Below are 18705 nucleotides of genomic sequence, written 5' to 3' on the forward strand. Positions count from 1 at the left end.
AGTCTCAGGCCCCATTCTAGCTGAACCAGAATCTCCACCTGCCGAGAGCCCCAGCTGGTTTGTGAGCACCGTCCAGGTGGACAGGTGCTGCTCTCAGCAAGGCCCCTGCTGCTTGCATGGAGTCGCCCTCACTGGCCATCTGGAGATGTTCATTTCTGCCCATGGTAACTGAAAGAAATACTAGCTGTATCAGGTTATAGGCTTCCGTTCTTCCTACTCTTCAAATTCTCTGTACTGGAGTCCAGTCTTAGTTGTGTTTTTGCCGTTTGTGTTGTAAATGAGTCTTCAAAGTAAGGTGCCTCAAAACTATCCACTGGGGTCTGGGAAGAAGACAGACTTCGAATTTACACTTATTTATAACATCTTAAACATTTTTTTTAATGAAGTATAAAATACTATTGGTATAATCATGTATCTGTATAATTTATAAATAAACTTCCACATTGATAGTGTTGGCTCAGAATTGTTTTTTATTGGTGGGTGGGGCTAAGCAATACAAAATGTTTTGGTACTATGTCTCATGTTAGCATAGTTGTCCAATAAATTAATTCAGTTAACCTTTCAAAAAATATATATTTTTTTGTCTTTCCTCAATACTTTGTTTTTAATTGTATTCCTCTTTTTTTATAGGCTTTTGTGCTGGGCTTCTACCACCTGCTTGGGTTATAGATTTTCCTAAGCCAGTCAGTGGTATGTAGCTTTGTATATACTTCTGTTTGCAGTAGCATTCAACTTGAGGCTTGCAGGAGATTTAGAAGAACATCCAAAACTCACGCAATTATTGTTTGGGCAGGAAGGCCATTGTTTGAGTAGGAAGTACGCTGTATTCAGTGAGAGCAAGTTTGTTTGCTTGGACAAATGTCCTCATTTCAGTTTTTTCTAAACTGAAGTAGAGTCACAGGCTCACCTTCTTGAAGATTGTAGAAGAGACTTGGGGTCTAATGCTTGAACTTGGCAAAAGGGAAAAACCAGTATTTAAAACTATATTTGATTTTTAACAGTCTACCAAATTGATGATATCCTTGATATCTTATGTCCTGGAACTATAGATGGCTGTACTGTCAGTACAAGTGAATGTTAATGACGGTCCTCATGCCTTTTTCTTTAGTCATTTCCCTGCCTTGTAACAGAAGCTTTTTAAAAACTGCTTTTTAAAAAAAGGAGGTATGTATTTTTAGTTTTTGCCCCATATATGGAAAGGCAGACTTTCGTGTAGAGTAAGAGTAACTTTAATGTTTTAGTTTTTACATTTTAGGAATTGCGTTCTTAAAAGCAAGAATTCAGAGTGTACATTTATCATAAGCCATATTTTATGTCTATACATTAATACCTTTTGTATTACTATGGGTAAGGGTTGATATCGAAGAATAGAAAAAAATACATATAGCAAGAAAAGTGACTTCTGTACAGAGATGGATCATTTAAGTGTTCTTTTAGTTGGAGAGTTGCTACCTTAGGTTATCATCTTAACCTAACATTATTTTTTTGCTACAATTCTATCTAAAAAAAAAAACCTAAAAACAATAAAGATTTAATCAACAGTCAATACTAACTATAGGCACTTTCCACCTAGATGCTTCTGTGGGGTTAGCAAGTGACTTCAATGTTGGCATTTTAAAATGTTTTAAGGAAAAACAAAAAAGTTTTTTAAAAAAAAGCAAAAACAAAAATGTTTTAAAGATAGCTTGGTAAAGAACTGGCAGGCAGATGAAACCCCACCAAAAAGGCAAGCTTTGTAAGTAAGCCTGCAGGTGTGAGCTGTGTTCTCGAGTCTGCCGGAATTCTACTATACGCATTCATGCTGTTTACTTCTGAATTTTAAGTTTGAACTCCACTTTTCCTTCATATGGGTCATGGGGATTGTTGAAGGTAACATATTCTGCAAGGATTTTGCACACGATGACAACTTCTGTATTCTTGGGGATATTGAGAAATTTTGCTGCAACCAAAGGGTTGCTATAGTGGGGCTGAAATGGAAGTACAAAAAGATTAGATGTTTTAAAAATCTCTTGATATAGAAGAAAAAAAAATAAAGGAAGGAATATCAGTATTTAGATAGGAGCAGAGAATCTGGCAAAGAGGCATTTGTATGTATGTTCTACCTCTGAGTAAGACCTATAATGATCACAAAACTTTCAGTTTGTCTTATTTAATGTAATAGATTGGCACTAGGTCTGATACATTCCCTAGAATCACTAGAGTGAAAATGTTTCTCCATTTAGAAACAGAATTGGTCTGGAGAGGACAATCACAATGACAAACTTCATATCGTATTGAAAATGAACTTAAAAGTAAAGAAAAAAAAAACAACACATGGGGAGGAAATAGTTTTAAATAGATACACAGTTGACCGCAGGGATTCAAGAGAATCTCAGAAAGTACAAGAATTGGATTTTATGTTTATTTACTTCAGAAGAGGGATGTTTTCAGGTAGGTAGGAGAATGTGGATTTGGGAAACACCCAGATCATTAAATGATGAGGCCTTACACTAACCTTTGTTTCATTTTTATAGATAAGGATGTTTGCCACTTTATTTTTGCTAAGCATTGCTAAATTTGCAATGATTAATTAGCTACTGTCAGGGGAAAGGAAAACAAACATACCTGAGCTTTGTTCCCATAGTAAGGGAAGTAGTGTAGACTGAAGGTGCCATTGGGTGGGTAGTATTCGACCTCCAGGGCTTGGACATCTCTGTGGTCCTTATCCTAAGGGAGAAGAAACCACGAATTAAAAGCTGGTGTGTGTATGTGCACTGTGTGGTTTATCATACAAAGGCTCCATTGTAAACTCGGTTTAATTTTTATCATCAGTACTGAGATCCCATTAGGAACACAGTTTTTTAGTGTTCAAAACATCTGGGTAACTTATCAGAATTTTTTAACATTTTGGAGCCTTAATGTAGGTTTATAAAGCTGAGGTTTTTTTTGCTTTTCCACATACACATGGAAATAAAAGCCAGTGACACTGGTATGTGCTTGTTTGCCAAAACTGGGTCATATGTGATTTTCTGGAAGTATAGACATGTTTCCATGAAATTTGTCTTTTTTCATTATTGAATTAGCAAGTTGTTCACTATAGCTTAAGCTTTAAAAAGAATAGATCAAGGATTCTTTTGTAAAGTCTCCTAAAGCCTCACGTCAGTTCACATATGTGTAGTCAAATAGCCAAAAAAAAAGAAAGAAAAGAGAAACAAAAACTCAAACCCCTGCAACCCACAGAGAAAATAGAGGGTTTAAAATGTCCTTAAAAACTGGTTTTGAAAAAAAAAAACGAATTAACCTGAGATTAGTGCCAACTCTTTGCTGTCCATGTGCCATATACTACTTCACACATGTATCTGCCAGTCACCAGAGCGTATTTTTTAAAATAAGCAAATAAGAAAACTTTGTAGAAGTATCTTGGTTTTTCCATATTGCCACCAAACATTTTGAAATGTCTTAGTAATATACTATTGCAGATACTTTTTGAAGCAAAACAATAACGAAACGCATTATTTTCTTCTTATAAGGTTTTTAATCCCTTGTGATAAAACTATTTTAAATGATGGTTCATGTTTTTTTCAACTGATTTACTAGAAAGCTATTCCCTTAAATTTTATAGCATAACTCTAAACTGTATCAACACTCCTCTTTTCCTGAAACGGCCCTCTTGTCCACGACAGGGCTAAATCTCCAACTCACAGACACAAGAACTGGGCAAGAAAAGATCATACTCGCCAGGAATGTGCAGTCCACCCTGGGAGCAGTACCGTTGCTGGGGAGAAATCTGACGATCTAGAAGGGAAAAGCATATATATTCAGAGACATGCTGAGACTGGACCACATCTTGCCATTGTGGAAATGTGTTCAGTTGTCCCTCCCCGTCTGTGTGAATAGAAAAGAAAGCTCCAGCTTCCCTCCCCAGTGGCCCCAAGAGCTCTGCTTTCCAATTAGGCCATGGGGGCATCACCGTTGGCCTGGTCAGTGGTTCTTTTCCTAAAAATCCCTCATAACTTGTCGTTTGGAACCAATCCAAGCCCTGCAGTGGTGCACTTTGCCCAGCATAACAAGGGCTCAGGTCCTTGCCCTGCTGGCTCAGTTAGTGGGTGGCTGAGCTAGAAGAGAAAGCCTGGGTCCCATCAGTCACAGCACAGTCCCACCCGCCACTGCACAGTTCTCTCTGCTGGGCTCTCTAGGCCCCTGAGATGTATCCAAGTCCAGCACAGCGCCTGGCCCGTACTGGGGCCCAGCACATGTCTTCCCTTTCTCTTCTCAGCTTAGCTCAAGCTTATAGGCAGCTCCTTATGCAAACATTTTCTTGCCAATCTGGCCAACTTACCCCCTTCCAAGCACGCCTTGTGCTTTTTCCAAACCCAAGCCTGAAATGCCAGCCTCTCATTTCTGCCTTTCAAAGGTGCTGACAGCCAGACCAGTTCAGTAACTGCGTCTCCCATAAATCTCCCCTGAATTTTTCCAGCCCCAGGCTTCCCCTCCTGTGAGGTTTTGGGGCTCTAATGAGGGCTCCGTGGGGCACACACACTCCTGCCAGGGAGTCCGCATTCAGTGCTGATGAAGCCCTAGCTCGAAGCAAGGCCACTTGACATCTGCCCGTGGACACAGGCATGGTTTCCTCTCAGCTTTTTAAAATGGAAATTACCTCGTGCTGGTACAGATCCTTGCAACTTGTTGGTAACATCCGCTCTCCCCAGTGCACACCTGCAGTCGGTTTTTGTGGAGCCTGCCCCGCAGCCTCGGCCTGGGCTGTTCCTGCCTTCCTGCAGGTGTTGGCTTAAATGCTAAAGGTGACAGGTATGTAACCTATGGCCAGGTTAGTGCTACCTTTTGGTCCTTCCTGTTATTTGGTCGATGCTAAATCTGTCTCCTGGCCCTGGGAGAAAGTCTGGCCTGGATGCTGCTAAGGCCCCAGCACCTCCTCCAGTGCCTCACTTGGCAGTGGAGAGATCGGTGTGCTTAGCATAAATGCCACCCTGTGCTAGCCGGCTCCCCCATCCTCTCCCGGCCTAATGCCACGATTGTATGTCCCACATGCCGCCCAGTCTTCTGTGTAGCTTTTGTGCACGTAGTTTCCCCGTTTAGACCTGAAGGATGGCATCCTACCCAACAAAAAACAGATGCCAGGTATTGCGTCCTGCCTAACAGAATACAGATGCCAGGTATTGCTAACTAAATAATTGTGTCTAAGTAAATGGCTTTAAATTTGCATATAAGAGACAATAAACTCATGAGCCAAATGAGAGGAATACCTGCTGAACCAGTGTACACGGAAGAAGTTAAGGGCACAGGCAGTCTCGGGTTCACATCCCAACTCTGCTATTTCGCAGGACCCCTGGACTGGGTAATGCTTGCTCCCTGCCCATGGGTTTTTACGTGAGACAATCAAGTTTCAGGACCCCATTGTTTGAATGACTGCTTCAAAAAGGAGAGTTTTCCACCTGCAATCTCTCATCTTGGAACACTGGATACTCACCCTATTCATTTTAATAATAAAGCATGGTTTTCCGTCTTCAAATCCAAAATTAGGATCTGGCAGTCCCGAGCAGTTTTGCAGCATATCCGCCGTGAACTTGCAGGAGAACTTGGTGTGGTTTGGAGCCTGAAAACTTTCCTGGAAGAAGTATTTCTCAGAAGTGCAGTTTATGTTGGCCTCTTGGGCTGCTGGAGAATAAGCTGCCCAGATGACAAACACACGGGTGAGTGAACTGGTAGGTCCACTCCTGCATTCCTGCCTGCTCTCTTTTGCTGCACTCACTGGCCAGTAGTGAGTTGGTCACCCAGAAAGTGGTTCGTAGAAAGTGCTGAATTGGCCTCTAGCCTCTGAGTGAAATTTTCTTTAGAAAATGCAGAACTTAAAACTAGGAAACCATTGTTTGTTTTTTTACACCTTACCCGTCAGGAACTCATGAAGGGTATGTGTCAGGTCTGTCCAGGTTCTGTTGTCCGAAACATTGTAGAAAATCTCCAGGCCCTTTTCCCCATAAACATCTGGTCTTAGGGTCACTCCTAGAAAAAGAGAATGTCATACTTTTTATTTAGTTTCTCCAAATGTTCCCTCCTGCCCATGAAGTTAGGGCTGGTTGAACATAGAACTAACTAACTGTCCCAACTTTACAGACCTTAGCTCAAGGTTTGGGATGGTTTGAGTGAAAGTTATATACGAATTGTAGGCTGAAGCTGGCACCCAAGCCTTCTAAAGCTCTGCAGGATTTGAGGAAGGAAGCCCCATGTGCAAGGAAACCTACAAGCCCAGCTTTCTCTCTTGGTTCATTTAGAGAATTGAGTTGAACCTGACAGCAGCAGGGTGAGAAAAGGTCATGTCCTGGTGAGGGGTTAAAGGCCCCTGAGGACTCACTGACTTGGACTAGAAGTCTGGGTGACTCTATGGGGATCCTGCCCCCTGGCCAGAGAGAGCTGGGGGTTTCTGCTGACCCTGGAGAAGAGTCGCTAACAGGAAGTCATGTTAGGAATTTTATTCACACGAGCATGGTGTGCTTGTTATCTCTGACCCGCTCATCCACAGGAGATGTCTAGATTCCACCTTGAACTTGCACAGCTCCCAGGTTAGCAATTCTGAAAATGTGCCTCACCACAAGCAGCCTTCTGCTGCAAGGCAAGACCTTCTGTGCTCTGCCTGAGTAAGCAGTCACTTCAGCCATGCTTGCACTTTTGGTTGCTGCTGTTAAAGGTGATGAGTAATCCAGAATCTGAAATCAAGTTTCTAAATGAAATTGCATTCTTTTAAATGCACATTAAAAAAAAATCTTCACTGGTTTTGTTAAGTACAAAGGCAACCTAAACAACACGTTAATTGTACAGTCGAAATGCAGAAGTATAGGAAGTTAAAAACTAAAGTCATCTCTCTTTCCCAGTCTCAATAGTTTAGTGTGCATCCTTCGAAACATTTTTTTGTCTCTAGGAATACAGAGACATAGAAATTGTGTATCCTCTATGTATAATTTTTTTTAACTTAAAAAGGACTGAACTTTCTATATCACAGTTTCCTTTTTTCATTTTCCAATGCCAGTTGTCATTTCATCTCAATTTATGCCATTCTTTCCGCTGGTTGCTGAGCATTTTGTTATGCAAATAGCCCACACTTTATTTAACCAATCCCATATTGATGAGAATGACTTTTAAAATGTTTAAGCCAGGGTTTTAACTTTTCTCTCACATTTGTTATGATTTCTTAGCTCTGTCCTGAAATGCCTCTTCCACTCCTAGCCTCCAGAGCACGAACTTGACTTAGGCCACGTCCTTCTACCAGGAATTCTGTTCATTATATTTTTATTTTGGCGTTCATGTTTTTAATTTCCAGGACCCTTCTTTTCTTTCACTGCTTCCTTTTCATAGCCTGTTCTTGTTTTATGGATGCAGCATCTTCTCCGATTCCTCTGAGGATGCTAATTAAAATGTGTTTAAATTCTCAAGTGTTCTCTGATTTATCTCTGCTTTATTCAGAGTCAGTTTTGCTCTTTCTTCTTGATTCTTCTCTTTCTTGCTACCCATTTTCCCCAGTTATCTGGGGATCCTTAGCCATGAGGCTATATTTCTGAACAAAGAATTTGATTGATGTGGAAGAGGTAGATAGCATGAGCGTCCCCTGTGGTTGTGTAGATTAGTTTCTCCAAAGGCTTCTCACTTGAATAGAAAGAAGGTCTCTTGTGGGCTCTGGGTAAGTGGAAAGAGGCTGGGCACTGCCACATTGGCCAAAATAAGAAAGGCTTTAATCTGAGGACAGAGTACCTTAGCATATTGTGTTTTTGCTCAGACTTTCCCTTTTTTTACCCTCTCAGTTTTAAAGTTTTCTCTGCCCATCCCCCCAGTCCTTTAGTTCTGGTGGAGGTCTGCAGCCCGTCCAAAATCCTATTTCTCTTGCAGGCCCCAACTGTCACTGGGCTGTTACCTGAACAGTGAAAGCTGTTTTGCATCCTTGGGGATGGGGATGTTGGCAGTGGCTTGCAGGTGGCCACAAGCCCCTCTGCACCTGTGAACCAAGCCTGGACCTTTTCTGAGCTCCCATGAGATGCTCAGCTTTTACCAGGGGTATTTTGGGTAGCAGTTTTCTCTGCCCTTGGTTTTCCTCTTTCTTTCTTTTGTTTTTCTCTGTTTCTACTTGCTGTTGTCTTCTAAACTTTTCTCAGCCTTTCTGTCCTGTATGGTATCATTATTAATTATTCCTGGTAGTTTCAGTGCTATCTTATGGGAGTAGTATGTGCTCAGTCACATCTTGAATCTTTGGTTCAATTTAACTTGCCTCTGGCTCCTTTGTCCTGTGTATGGCACTTAAAGAAAATGTAATATTCTGGCTTCAGTTTATTATTCGGAAAGTAATATACTACCACGGAAGCGAAACATTCAATACTGAAGGACATTAAATGGAAAGCAAAAGCTCTTTCTCTTCCTCCTCTAAATCCTCATTCCTAACCTCCCAGGCCTACTCTTTCTTGCATATCCTTCCAGAAATTTTCTATGTGCATATATCAGGATATAAAGTAAGTGAATATAAATCTTGTTTTTGTCTCTATAACAAAAACTTTAATAGTTAAAACTGAAGCCAAAGTCAGACCTTTTAATTTGGGGTCTGTTTCATCATTGAAAGAATGGAGCCACCATCTCAGCCCCGGGGATGCTTTTCAAAGCCACTGTCCGGGGTCTTGGCAGAGAGGAGCACAGAGGTCGCTTTTCCTGCAACTGTCCCCTTGACCAGCGCAAACCTGTGAGCCGGGCAAGGGCCCTCTGCTCTGGGCTCATTTCCTGGGAATGGATTTTATATTTTGAATGAGTATATTCAGAATGGTCTTGGGATTCTAGTTTCCAGGCATAATTTGTTTCCCTTGAGACTAGGCTAAACAGTTCAACTCTAGTGTTTACCTGGTGACTTTAATTGATCTTGATAGTCTGGTGTGTATGGGTCGATTGTCCACATAAGCGTGTAAATGCACAGGGCGAAGAGGCCTGTCATGACCACGTAGAAAGCCACATAGTAGAGGCTGATCCACACTGTGGAGAAAACACAGGATTAGAGGCAGCTCACTTTTTTTTTTTTTGTAAAATACACAAATATAAAATTCACCATATTAATCACTTTAAATTGTACAGTTCACTTGTATTTAGCAAACTCACAATGTTGTGCAACCATCACTATTATCTATTCCAGAAAATATTTATCACCCTAGGAAGAAACCCATATCCACTAAGCAATCACCCCTGTTGCCCTTCTTCCCCCAGGCCCTGGCAACCACTAATCCGCTTTCTGACTATGTGGATTTGCCTATTGCATTTCAGATAGATGGAATCATACAATATGTGGCTTTTTTTGTGTGTCTGGCTTCTTTCATTCTGGACAACATTTAATCCAGCACAACATGGTTGTATAACAACAACTAGTACTAATTGAGCACCTACTAAGAGTCAGACATATTCCATGCATGATCCCAATGTAATTAACCCTCTGAGGTAGGAGTTACTGTTATTCCCATTTTACAGAAAAAGCAACAGAGGTCAGAGAGGTTGGATTCCCTGCCTAAAGTCACAACTAGTAGGTGGCAGAGCTGGTCTATGAGCACAGAGCTCTTTTTAAAAGGCAGCTTCTTTGTGGAGCTTCCTTGTTTTCTTCTTTGCACCTTCCGACCTAAAAGAAAAATGACCCCACACATCGTGGGTGGTCCTAGAAATACCTCAAGGGTTCTATACCATAGACATCGATGGAGTATCATTGCTCCTGGCCAGTGGGCCAACTGCATCCTCTGTTTTCTAGGAGAGAAAAGGAATAACAGTGATGGGCCAATTTAAAAAATTGGATACAATGGGGAGGCTCCTAAACAGCCTTGGGACACATGGCCAACCTTGCTTCTAAGAAGAGAAATAGGGACCCTTAAAACTTAATGGTCTTCCCAGCATCATATGTTTTCCCCAGGTCTGCTGACTTTGCGGATACGTGTGAAGGCTCCATCTTGCTTGTTTCTAGGGCACTTTTCTCCCTTAATAATCAGGAGCTCATGGAAATAACTGTTTCCTTTTTGTAGTGAGTGATTCCTGGAGATAGCTGGATATTTCTCTTTACTTTTAAAAATTAACTTGTATTGATCAAAGCAGATGTTTTTGAGGAACAAAATACCAAGAAGAGCATGCTTTGGTGTGTGTTAAGCCTGTGGTCTTTCTGGAAAAGTTATTTTCTTTCTTCATGAGATGGTTGTAGATTCTTTTTAGTGACTCATTTTCCAGTGACCCCAAACATAATTAAAGGACATGAGCCAAATCCCTGAGTACAAAAGGAGGGCTGGGGGAGGCAGGCAGTGTGGCCTGAGGGAGTGACTAATGATCTGAAAAACCATGTTAATGGATGTTGTATTGTTTCTATTGACCTTCCCTAACTTGGAAAAGTTTAGCATGTCTCTGAACCTTGGTTTTCTTCTCTGTGAAGTCAGTGCCAAATGCTGACCCGTCTCAAAAGTTGTGAACTTAAATAATTTATTACGAGATGAATGTAAATCATCTTGCCGTAGAAATGCTGAGTGGCAACATCTCACATCCTCTGCCTTTCTTCCCATCATCTGGGAATCTGTGTTGTAGATATTTGTACTAGCTTGCTTTGTCCAGGCATGTGTTTATTTATAAGTAGAATATTATGTTCCTTTACAAAGTCATTTATGAACTCCCTTCAGTTTTGTGTTTCCAAGCTTGCAGGGATGAGAGGCCAGCAAGCAGAGGAATTCTGTTCTCAGGAACTTGACTGGCCAGGCACACTCCCACCCTAGGGCCTTTGCACTTGCTCCTTTGGCCTGGAATGCTCCTTCCCCAGGTATCAGCAGGTTCACTCCCTCGCCTCCTGCAGTCTCTGCTCAGTGGTCCCCAGTTGCAGCTGGGCCTTTCCAGCTTTAGTTTCCACCCCTTAGCACTTGTCACCATCTAGCATCCCTTTTATTTAAATTAACCTGTCTCTCTCCCCCAATTAGAATGCAACCTCTGTGAAGGCAGGGATTTTTGTGTTTTGTTCACAGCTTCATCCTTAATATCTAACAGTGCCTGGCACATAGGAGGTACTTGGTAGTTGTAGAAGGAAAGAATGAACTCAAGTGTTGTCTGCTCATGATAAAGCAGGGAGGGTGCAGAGCAGCTGTTCCCAAGGTTGTAAAAATAGTGACAGCCGAACTTTATCCATTGCTGCATGCTAGGTGCTTCATGTGGACCATCCCATTTGGTCCTCACAACCCTACGAGGTAGGCCCATCACCTCCATTTCACGGAGGAGGAAACCAGGGTTAAAAGGCTAAGGTTAAGACTTGCCCAAAGAGGAGCCACGGTTTCCACCCAGGCCATTTGACACCATGGCTCCCTGAGCACAGCACACTTCAGCTAACCGGGTTTCCTGCTGGTTTCCACATGCTGAGTGCCCACAGGGTATGCTGGGTGTGCTTTAGTTAGCATGTAAAAAGAAGTTGTGGGGGCGGGCCGCGGTGGCTCAGCGGGCAAGAGTGCTTGCCTGCCATGCCGGAGGACCCCGGTTCGATTCCCGGCCCCAGCCCATGTAAAAAACAAACAAACAAACAAAATATAATAAAATAAGAAAATGTTTAAAAGATGTTTCCCTTTCTTCCTCCCTTCCTTCCTTCCATCCTTCCTTCCTTCTCTGTCTTTCAAAAAAAAAAAAAAAGAAGTTGTGAAAAGAAGTGAGGATCAGTGTCAGTGTGGCAGCACTGCCTTCACCAGGAGGGCTTCTAAAGCAGAATGCCTGCGCTCTCCGTCCTGGCTTGGCAGCAGGTGTGACTTTAGCAAGTTACTTAACACCTTTGTGCCTCAGTTTCCCCATCTGAAAAACGGGGGTGATACTAGTTCCTAACTCATGGGCTTATTAGGAGGATTAAACGAGCTATCACAGGTAAAAGACTTTAGAACATGAGCTGGCACTTAGTAAGCACATGTGTGCATTAGCTGTTAGAATTATAACTATCAGTTCCAAAAAATCTCAAATCATATGAAAGTTTAGATGGCAAGATCCAAAATAGTAAGGACCTTAACAATAATTAACAGCGTGGTTTTCAGAGCACCACCACATTCCATTTAGTAAAAGCAAACAAACAAAAAAAGTCCCATTACTACCTTTTGAAGAAGAATAACTTCTCCTTTTGCTTTTATTATTTTATTTGAATGTTTTTCCCCCCTTGGCTCCTGAGTTCTCCTCCTCTCACCCTCAGACACTGAGGCCACATCTACAGGCTGGGCGGTGAAAGGGCTCCAGCGTGCCCTGAAGACAGATCTGCCCTTGTGGCGTTGCAGCCCATGGAGGCCAAACGTGGGGGTCTTAGAAGGTTGTGGCTGTGGCTCCTCAGCCAGAACTGCTCACAAGACCAGGCTCCTGAGGGAAGGGCAGGGGGCTGAGGGACCACCACTCAGATACCTTCTCCACTGTCTCTTACCAAGCTGACCCACCCAGCCCAGGAACCTGCTTGTCCTCTGGATTTCCCTTGGGCTCTCCTGCCCCAGTGTCTTTGCACAGGGGGCTCTCTTGGTCCAAGAATGTCCTCTTGTCCCCAGTCTCCTCCCTCTACCCATAGGAATGGAGTCTCTCCTTGGACCCCTGGGCTCGGTGCCCTTTACCCCAGCAAGTTTTACTGGTCATATTACCACTGACCCCTCACACGGGTCATTTCTCCATGAATTTTTCATTTCTCTTGCAGTATTATGATATTTTAAATTGCATTAGTTATCTAGGTGTATGCTTTATATCCATTACTCGATTATGTAGCCCTCAGAAATGGACCATATAAGCTCCATTATATCTCCTTTAGCACAAACATTTTTTGCTTTTCCCATAATAGATGTTCAATAAATTGTTCCTTTCTTGAAATCAGTTGAATACCTTGAATACCACAAGGTATTCTTCAAATGGCAGCAAACTCTGATATCAGCATCATTTTATGGAAGATCTGGCATCCTTCACAAAAGGATGCCTCTTTCCCTCCTTCCTGCCTCATTCCCTTCAAACTGGGCAGAGAGGGATGGAGACCAGGGGCAGCCCTGCTCCACCTGTACCATGCACACAACCCCTGAGCTCTTGTAAACGCCAAGTCTGCTTCTGAAGGGCTGAGTGGGCCTGAGAACCTGCATTTTGCAGGTTGCCCAGGAGATGCTGATGCTCTGGAACTACACTTTGAGCAGCAATGAAATGAGGCAATGAGAACCAAAGGTAGCTCTGTGCCAGGTAACCTGGCACTTCCCAGCTAAGAGTAGCAGAAATTACCTTCTTCCTACTTTTTCAGACTGGAGGATTTTGTCTTAGAAACACACTCCTAAAACCAATTGTGATAAATGTCAAATCTTATTGTTAGTCTTGGGACGGACATGTAAGAGGGATTGACTTTTGTTTGTGTGTGTGCAAAAGGGTTGAGGTGGAGACTCATGGGTACTTTCCATTCTTTGAAGATTTGCCTTGTAGGAGGGTTTCTTGAAATTTGTTGGTCAGCACCATAAATAAATAGATTTCCACCCATGCACAGTAGCATATTAAAAGCCATTCCTTTGACTGGATTCCCAATTGCTGTCCATTCTCACAGAATCTTCCATCAGACAGGTCTTCACATTTGCTTTTAACCAAGGAGAGAAGGGAACTGGATGACATCACATCTCTTTGTGCAATGATGAGGGAGTAGGGCAACTCCTGCCTGTCAGCACTAATTCCAGGAGATTTTTGGAGTATACCCTTGAAAGAAAGGGATCTCATAACCAAATAAGTTTGGAAATTTGCAGACAATGTCTTCCAGTACACAGTTGCATGATAAGCACTCAGAGAAGTCTAGTCTAACAGTCATGTTTAACAACTCCTTTAATGCATGAATCCACGTGTCCCAAATATATTCGACCAAAGAACCATGACTGCTCCTTTGAAATTTCTTTTTAAAATTGTTATTAGTTTTAGGGACATGAGTTTAGAAAAGGCTGAAAGTTGGGGGACAGAGGTTAATCCTCAGAAGATTCCCACTTGCAGATATCATAGAATCAGAGACTATTAGAGAAGACATTGACCTTTAGGACCATCTAATGAAGACCCTCATTTTTTCCATTAAGGGTCATGAAGTCCACGTGGGAAAGTGTCTTGCCTGAAGTCACACAGATAATAGGTGTCAGAGTCTTGGTGCTGGTGTGCACATGCCCAGTCTCCAAACTTAGTCCTCTCCCTCCTGCTCTCCTTTGGCACAGCCATCATGGGACTCAGTCTTACCCTTTGCTTCCCTTCTAACCATCACATTCCCCACTCACCCCTACCCTTGGCCTAGAGCTCACTTCAACCACATGGTGTCGTGGCCCTCACCAGCACAGCCGTCAGTACGTACCCCATCTAGACAGAGTCCGTCCCAGCATCTGCCCCGTGTCCGGGTTCCAGCAGTAGTGCTGGAATTCTTCCATCCTCTGGCTGCAGGTCTTTTTTTCTTGTAAAGCTGCCATTATCCCTAATTTTGAAAGCCTTTCCTCTTCTGAAGAATTGAAGAGTCTATATAGTCCTCAGATTGAGAAAATAAAATCCCTTTGTTTGGTTCTTATAGTCTCCTTCTTTAGAGGTCAAAGGAATTGTGGGTAATCAGATTCAAAGGAAAGTATCCAGAAGTGTTATCACCCAGACCTTGGCTATCACCCTTTCTACTCGTGAGTGATTGTGTGTGGCCTCCAGTGAGCACTGGAAGGTTCTTTTGCTATCGGGTGCCATTCCACTCTCTCTCCTGGGGCTGATCTGGGCTGGTGGCCACACATTTCTTACCACTCCCCTGCTTTTTGAGGTGCCCTTGGCTGGTAACTTTGTTCTCATAACGACTAAAGAGAAATACTTTCTTTGACTGACATGTACAGCCTCTCTCTAAGTTCTGCCCATTCTCTTTTCCTACAAGGGTAAAATACAAAGCACAGTTCAGGACTAGAATAACCCAAATTTGAATCCTTGCTGTACCACTTACTGGTGTTTGACTCTTGAGCTAGCTCTTCACCTGAGACTACTAACCTTAACCTCAGTCTTCACCTGTAACACCTACCACACAGAGTTGTTGATGGGATTAAATGAGAGAATGTTTATAATATAAATGGGTCTCATAGTTGTCATTCTTATTATTTTTCACTCACTGGAAAGAATAATTTCTGACTGCTGGTAGAGCTCAAATGCCGCTGATACAAAGTCAAAGTGTGAAGACAGGTGCAGGCACAAGTAAATATTTAAACTTTGTGTGAATGAGAACCAGATAATGTTATTCTAAAAGGAGAGAGTGCAGAGTGTTCTCAGAGGGTCTTTCTTCATCTCCTATCCCTCTCTTTTTTTAAAAATATTTTTATTAAGAAATCTTTGCACACATGCAGTCCATACATGGTGGGCAATCAGTGGCTCACAATATCATCACATAGTTGTGTATTTATCACTGTAATCATTTTTAGAATATTTGCACCACTCCAGAAAAAGAAATAAAAAGAAAAAGGAAAAAAACTCATATATCCCGTGCCCCTTACCCCTCCCTCTCATTGACCACTAGTATTTCCATCTATCCAATTTATTTTCTCCCTTTCCCCCCAAATTATTTATTATTTTTTATCCATATTTTTAAACTTATCTGTCCATACCCTGGATAAAAATCTCCTATCTCTCTGGATGTTCATTTTCACTGAGGAGAATAATGTCATTTTAGATTTGTTGTTGGGAGGAGAGAGAGTTGGGGGTCCTTTTAGGGCTTAATTATTTTTGAGGAGAATTTCACAGGCTTAAAATCTAGAGGTACTTCTCAAAATCTAACGTGCACACAAATCACCTGAGGATATTGTGAAAACAAAAACAAAATAACAACAGATTCTATTCAGTAGGAATGGGTAGGGTCTGCGACTGTTTCCAACAAGCTCCTGAGGCTAATTGTTGGAAGATTCCAAGGGTCTAGTCCAGGGTCTCTCCACCTTGGCAGCACACTGGAGTCACTTGGGAGCATTAAAAAATCCTGATGCTCAGCACAACCCCCACTCCCACCCCAGAGTTCTGATTTCCTTCATCTTCAGTTTGGCCTGGTCATCAGGACATTTAAACGCTCCCCCAGATGATTTTAATGTGCAGCCAAGTTTAAGAATGTGGCTATAGAAATTTTGTTTTGCCTCAGTGGCTTTTAGCTCTTTATGAATATGCAAATCAAAACCCGGTCTCAAAACATTGCTATTGTACACGAAGATTAAGAACTTTCATTTATTGTCACACATGGACGTTTCCTCTGAGGGACCCATTTAGCCAAATTCTTTTGAAGATTTCTATGGGAAGCAGATAAAAACGGAAAATCTTGTAGCCGTTGTTCTGCTTTATTTTCTTTAGGATAATTTGTTTTTTGGGGGGGTCAGTAAAATGAGCATCTTAAAATTTAAATGGAGTTGCATCATTTTAGCTTGGACTCTCATAATCTTTTTTTTTCCTTTTGGTGGATGGTCCAGGAATCAAACCTGGGTCTCCCGCATGGAAGGCGAGCATTCTACCACTGAGCCACCTGTGCACCCTCGTGATTTCTTAATAGAGGAATCCTACCCACTTTTCCTTGCCAGTTGTTCCATCTACAATTTCATGATTTTAACAATAATTCTCACACAGGGTGTGAGGCTAGATCACAGAATGCAAGCAGTCTGAAGATACATTTGTGTGGCAACCACTCTCTGAAGAATAGATGCATTACTTTGGTTCTTAAACTATAGAGATGCTGTCAAAATGAGCAAAATATGAATTCTCTCTGAATGTCTTTGAACTTAGTCTTTCCCAGTTAGTCTCTGAATTTGCAGGAGAATGCACGTATGTGTTGAACTGTACATCTGTAATCAAAATGACCTTTTATAGGCAGGTGCTTGTAGGGAGGAGAGATAGGGAGAGTGACATTGTTAGAGGACATTTCTCCCAAAGCGTGCTCAGAAAAAGTAAGACTAGATGCTTCATAAAAATGGGTTTCCAACAATGTGGGGAACCCGTACTTCTACCTCCACATGGCAGCGACAAGGCAGCTCTTTGCCTTCCCACCTACGTGGTGTCACAGGAAGCCTGGTGGGGACCCAGGACTTTCAGCATTGTCCAGCGGTAACAAGGCTCCCTCACAGTGGAGAACGTGGGGAGCCAGAACTCCCAGTCCTCCCCAGCAGCAGTGAGGAGCTCCCTGCCTTGTGCATCAAGGGTGTCAAATATGGAACCTGGACTTTTTCCTCTACCTGGCAGCAGCAGGGCAGTGCTCCCTATACCCCTGGCAGAGTGGTGTCAAGGAAAACCAACTAAACAGAAGGTTTAAATAAGATCTTGTGTCTCACATAATAACATGAAGATGCACAAGTGTCAGTAAAAAGTCACTCAAGAAACAAGATCTCAAACTGAACAACCACAAAAAAGACAATAAGTATGAACACAGAGAATGAGAGAGATGTTAAAATTATCTGGCAAAGATTTTAAAGCAGCCATGGCAAAAAGGCTTCAACAAGCAATTATGAAGATGCTTGAAAATAAACAAACCAGAAAGCCTCAGTAAAGAAATGAAAAGTCTCAGCAGAGAAATTGGAGATATGAAAAAGAACAAACTGGAAATGTTAGAGCTGAAAAATAAAATTATCAAAATTAAAAGCTTAATGAATGGACACAGCAGCAGAATGAAGAACTATCAAAACTCAGTAAAAAGCAAATGATCCAGTTAGGACATGAGCAAAAAAACATGAAGAGACATTTTACCAGAGAGAATATTCCAATGGCAAAGAAGCACATGAGAAGATGTTCATCTCATTAGGCATTTAATGCAAATGAAAACCATGAAATATAACTACACGCCTATCAGAATGGCTGAAATAAAAAATAGAATACCACGTGATGATATTGTGAGCCGTTGATTGTATGTTAGACAATCTCAAGGAGTCTACCAAAAAGCTCTTCCAGCTAAGTGTATTCAGCAAGGTCACAGGGAAGCACCTAAAAATCAATTGCATTTCTCTATATTTGTGTAAACATTTGTCAGTAAAAAAGTATTTAAAAAAATAGAACACCAAATGCTAGCGATGACGTGAAGAAACTGGATTACTCATACATTGTTGGTAGGAACATAAAATGCAACAACCCCTCTGGAAGTCAGTTTGACAGTTTCTTAAAAAACTAGACATGCAGCTGTCATATATGACCAGGAGTTGCACACCTGGGCGTTTATCCCAGAGAAATGAAGACTTATGTTCATATAAAAACCTGTACATGAATGCTCAAAGCAGCCTTATTTGTAATATCAAGAAGTAGAAAATGTTCTATAGGGTGCGTGGTTAAACAGACTGCCATACATCCACACGTTAGCACACTACTACAATAAAAATGCAACAACTTGGATAAAGCACCAGAGAATTACACTGAAGGGGAAAAAAGCCAATCCCAAAAGGTTACATGCTGTAGATTCATTGCATTTATTTTAACATTATGGATATGGAGAACAGATTTAGTGGTTGCCAGGAATTAAAGAGGGGAGGGGACCAGGGAGGGGGAAGTGGGCCTGGCTGTAAAAGAGCAGCAAAAGGGGCCCCTGAGGTCGTGGTCCATGTCAATGTCTTGGCAGTGACACTGTCCGACTGGTTTGCAAGATGTTCTCGTTGGAGTAGCGAGGTAGTGGGTACACGGACTCTCTCCCAACCATCTTACAATTGCATAAACCCACAATTATCTCAAAATAAAAAACTTAATGAAAAAAAAGGTGGGGGATTC

General features: G+C 42.0%; 1 protein-coding gene across 1 annotated transcript; it reads right to left on the bottom strand.

Moving 5' to 3' along the window:
* Positions 1-1693: 1693 nt before the first annotated feature.
* On the bottom strand, positions 1694-14438 carry ATP4B (ATPase H+/K+ transporting subunit beta). The gene is made up of 7 exons (XM_077155863.1): positions 14327-14438; positions 8869-8997; positions 5887-6000; positions 5468-5667; positions 3718-3774; positions 2605-2706; positions 1694-1967 (listed from the first exon to the last, which is right to left on the bottom strand). The coding sequence occupies exons 1-7, from the start codon at positions 14436-14438 to the stop codon at positions 1806-1808; spliced, it is 876 nt and encodes a 291-aa protein (XP_077011978.1). The 3' UTR covers positions 1694-1805.
* Between the last annotated feature and the right edge of the window lie 4267 nt (positions 14439-18705).

This window comes from Tamandua tetradactyla, chromosome 4, assembly GCF_023851605.1.
Source record: "Tamandua tetradactyla isolate mTamTet1 chromosome 4, mTamTet1.pri, whole genome shotgun sequence".
NCBI classification, from domain to species: Eukaryota; Metazoa; Chordata; class Mammalia; order Pilosa; family Myrmecophagidae; genus Tamandua; species Tamandua tetradactyla.